Raw genomic sequence first — 4561 nt, forward strand, 5'->3', positions numbered from 1 at the left:
TCCGTGCAGCTGTGCGCCACGGACGTGCACAAAAAAACAACAACCGAGTGGCATCAAACATGCGCTGCTACCGCATCGTTTTTGGGTTGTGAACGTGCATGACACGCATCTACACTGAATGGGTTTGAGTGCGCAAAAGACGCTACATGGCCCGCCCGTGCACACCCGATTTAACCAAGGCGGCGGCAGCTCGCCTCTGCAGGCTGGGAAACCCTGCAGTCCAGCCAGCTCCCTAAACTTTCATGCACGGGGCTTTGGTTACCGCGGCGTTTCCTTATCCCAGCACATTGACTTACAGGCGCACACTTTGAGCGTGTCTGCGTGTCTCCGTGTCCCAGCGCATTGACTTACAGGCACACACAAACAGAGACCGAGAAATATAATAGCTACTTTTTAACTATTAGAACTCAGTCGCGGGCCGGATTGGAAGGTTCGGCGGGCCGGATTCGGCCCGCGGGCCGCCAGTTGATGATCACTGCCCTATGCATTACACAAACTACAACAAACACAGGATCTGGATCTCAGACAATGAACCTGTTCACGCAGGCCCCCTAGTGGTTGGGACGCCGGCGTCCCAAATTAATAACACATGAAGGGCGTCCTTAATACAACGAAAAGTAGGCATGGTGTAATGAAAACTCCACCACAGACCTTTTAAGGACACTTTCGGCAACGTGTAGAAAAAAAATGAAGTTTCTAGGTGCTACGGTTTTTTCACAGTCACTGAAAATGTCTCAAACAATATCAGACTACAGCAGCCCACAAGCGACGTCACGTCAACAACGAAGGTGATTTAAACATATATGTACGATCTGTACACCTCTTCTTTCACCACCAAAAAATCGTATACTGTCATATAAATGAAAGCAAAGAACAAAAATGCCGTTTTTATCCCATCAAAGGTTAGCCTGCTCACTGAACACAAACAAACCCGGAAGTCATTTTCGAGTGCCAAAAAATACGGACAAACATCAATAAAAGACCCACTAAAACACTGAATAAAATTACAAGCTTACCCTGGCTTTAAAGCTGAAGATGTGCTCGACCAAACCGTTTTTGGTCCAATAGGAGAGACCCTAAGGTGTGACCTGATGTATAATGATCCCTGATTTGGCAAAGCTTAAACCTGCACCCAGCTGGTTCCTTTGGTTCCCTCTCCCCCTAGTGTCAACAAGTAAGCAATACAAGTCTCCACAAAAAGTGTGTTTTTATTGCCCCAAGTTTAATGAAAAATAATAATAAAAGACAAAATGAACTATTTCAAATGTCCTTGTTAATTTAAGCCATCACTGATGGTTGTGGGATGTTTACTTCTGGAGTTATAAAGGAAAATAACTAGGGCTGTCAAACGATTACTTTTTTTAATCGCGATTAATCGCATTTTTTCCATAGTTAACTCACGATTAATCTCTATATTAAAAATATAGAGCAATTCTTATCAAAGTGTCTTGGTTAGAATCAATAAACACAAAGATAAAATGTATTTTATCTTTTATTTCTTCTTTCAAATACAATTATGTTTAACTTAAAGCTGAGGAATGGGATAATAACAACAGGAAATTCATGTATAATTCATTATGGCATGCTCCAAGGAAAACAGTCAATTCAGACAACTAATCCCCCACCTGAAATCATGGAAAATATGTAACACAAGAGGGAGATTTGCACTTTGCTTAGTTATTACAAACTGAAAGGCCCAAACAGAACAGGGCCTAATGACAGTTAAATGAATGAAAAACTGCAGTCATTAGACACATCAGATTCATAACTCTGAACTGTTAGTGCTAACTTTTCTCCTATTTCTTAAGCCAATTGCTAAGGCAGACCAGTCTGGTAACATTTTCAGTGGACAGTGCTGCTCTTTTCTTTTGTACAATGTGACCAGACAGTGAGAATAGTCTTTCGCATGGTACTGTCGTTGCAGGTGTAGCCAAGTACTTCTGAGCAAGAAGTGTTAAGCTTTTGTAGGCCCCTGCATGCTCAGACCACCATTTCATTGGACAGGTTTCCATAGAGGTGCAGGGCTCTGCTCTGTACCGATCAACACAAGCATCATGTGCTGCCTCATCTTCATCTTCTGAATCTGATGCAACCAACAGGAGGTTCATCTTCTTTTTTGGTGGTTCTGTCTCTGTTGTTTCTTTGTTAGGCTGCAGGCCAATCTCTTCTTTAATCAACCCCCAGACCCCCTCCCTTTCAGATCTGGGAAAGCATTTCAGATCTTTAAATCTGGGGTCGAGCGCTGTCGCCACTTTCAACCATCGGACATTGGTGCTTTCTTTCCGCTTTGAAAGGTCAGTTGTGAAGGACTGTTTAAACCGGACCACGTAGGCTGGATCATCGTCAGAAGATTCCATCACCCGCATCAAATGGCACAGTGCAGGCAGGACCACCGAACAGGATATGTACTGTTCTCCACCCAAAAGCTCAGTCACATACCTGCCATGAAAAATAAAGTGCAATTATTAAGAGCTAATAATTCATAGATGCACAACTATCAAATACAACAGTTTCTCCTGCCACCACACCACAGGAACAACAACTTTATCTACCACAACAGCTTAAACTACAACAACAGCATCATACTTTTGTTGCAATAATGCAATTACTTGCCAATTATTAAAGAGACAATAATCTGTGCATTTTCTACCACATAAATTCAAAATTACTGTGTTTTTATTTTATTTTTTAAGTAGCTTACCTGCAGGGTTCAAGGAGGATTTCAAACTTTTTGATTTTCTCCAATTCGGCATCGGTCAGCATGGCTGGAGTGCTCCTCTGCTGATGGAGGTCAAGTGCAGCTCTGAGAGCATCTTTGTTTCTGTGAAGCCGAGTAATCATGCTCAAGGTGGAGTTCCACCTGGTGGTAACATCTTGGATTAGAGGTTCCTCTTTCTGCCCCCTCTCCACTTGTTTGCGTCGCAGTTCTTCAGCGTTAGCTGGACTATGTTTAAAATGTCCTACCAGCTTGCGGCATTTTGCCAGCACAGTCTCCAAACCACTGTCACGGACTGACGTGATAATCGACCTCTGTATACTGTGCGCAATGCACGGCATGTGTTCATATGGCATAAGTCTTGCTGCCGCAACCATATTCCTTGCACTGTCTGTGCCAATTGTTGTCACCTTTTTTGCAATATCCCATTTCTCTGCAACGTCTGTGAAATGCTGCGCACATGTTTCAGCAAAGTGTCGTTCTTCTGTATGTTGCACTGTTAAAGCAAACGATGTCAATGTCCATTCATTGTCTATATGATGTGCAGTTACTCCAAGAAAAATTTTGTTGCTGACTGACGTCCAGTGATCCCCTGTTAATGCGACAGCATGTGCAGTTTTCAGGAGTTCCAGTTTACTTGTCAGTCTCGTACAGGTCATATATGCATTTATAGATTGTTCCCCGCGACAGTAATGTGTATGACGGATCGGCAGTTGCCAAACGAAGAACGCCCCGCAGACCCGCATCTTCAACGATGTTTAGCGGTCTGCAGTCCGCTGCCACCCATTTCGCCACCTCTGTAGTTAACTTGGCTTCATCCACTGGTCGGCGACGACTCACACACTCAAACATAGAGCTTTGATGAAGCTTCTTGCTATTAGCCTCTCTAGCCTGGACTGCACCGGCATGCTTAGCTTGGAGGTGGTAGCTCAGACTGCTAGTGCTTCGGTGATAGTTAAATTCCGCCGGACACAAGGCGCATACTACCTTTTTTTGGTCGACTGAGCCGTCTTGACGCTTTTTAAAGCTAAACGACCCATTTAGAAGCCCAGGTGTATTTTTTTCCATGACGGTTTGAATGAAGAAGTCGGCAGACGTGTTGGTGCCCAGAGCTATCGCTCCGTTGGTGCCGCTCTCACTCTCCTTCTTCGTCTTGGGTGCTTAGTGTCAGTTGGCAAGAAGGTGCGTTACCGCCAACTGCTGAACACTGGAGGAACACTCCTTGAGGAACACTCCTCCAGTGTCCAGGAGGGACACTCCTCCAGTCCAGCAGATTACAAAATGGGCCGCGATTAACCGCGATTAAAAAAATTTAATGCGTTATTTTTTTAAATTAATCTCATCACGATTAACGCGTTAACTATGACAGCCCTAAAAATAACAATATAATACAGGCGAAAATAGGTAAATTCATGTTTGGATGGGTTTTGGACACTAAATATCCATCCCCATAAATTACATTTTCAAATGGCGTTTTACTTATGTAACTGGTGTTCCTAAAAGCCATCAAGTATGTGATTGGCCCAAATAGGTTATCTGTTGGGGAAAAAAAATCTCACTAAAATCTTGCAGTGTGCATTTTAGCCAAATTGGACAATTTTGGACAGGTTTTGCACACTGGACATCGCCAAGGGACACTCTTTGGAAAAACTCTATAGTGCCTCAGTAGTTTTACATATCAACCTAAAATTTGATACAAATGTGGACAGGGAGTGTGTGAACCATATATGTAAAATTCAACCTGTTTTATAATTAAGATTTTGATATATCACCTTTTCACCAAAAATTTCAAACTCGTTTTTTTTTTTTTTTTTATAAATTGTATTTTCAGAAGCCCAATTTTTT

The 4561-nt window shown here is 42.8% G+C and overlaps 1 protein-coding gene across 1 annotated transcript; it reads right to left on the reverse strand.

Moving 5' to 3' along the window:
• Window positions 1-1796: 1796 nt before the first annotated feature.
• LOC146960841 (E3 SUMO-protein ligase ZBED1-like) lies at window positions 1797-2917 on the reverse strand. The gene is made up of 2 exons (XM_085772011.1): window positions 2702-2917; window positions 1797-2439 (listed from the first exon to the last, which is right to left on the reverse strand). Exons 1-2 carry the CDS (start codon window positions 2839-2841, stop codon window positions 1797-1799), a joined length of 783 nt encoding a protein of 260 aa, XP_085628137.1. The 5' UTR covers window positions 2842-2917.
• Window positions 2918-4561: the final 1644 nt, after the last annotated feature.

The sequence above is a fragment of the Trachurus japonicus genome, unplaced genomic scaffold, assembly GCF_045865225.1.
Source record: "Trachurus japonicus isolate A0001 unplaced genomic scaffold, Traja_1.0 AP029926.1".
Lineage (NCBI taxonomy): Eukaryota > Metazoa > Chordata > Actinopteri > Carangiformes > Carangidae > Trachurus > Trachurus japonicus.

Excerpts from the sequence above, each read along its gene's own strand:
- LOC146960841 (XM_085772011.1), bottom strand. The coding sequence starts at position 2,841 with ATGATTACTCGGCTTCACAGAAACAAAGATGCTCTCAGAGCTGCACTT. Across the intron at positions 2,440-2,701 it reads ATCCTCCTTGAACCCTGCAG|GTATGTGACTGAGCTTTTGG; the intron begins GTAAGCTACTTA and ends TTTTCATGGCAG.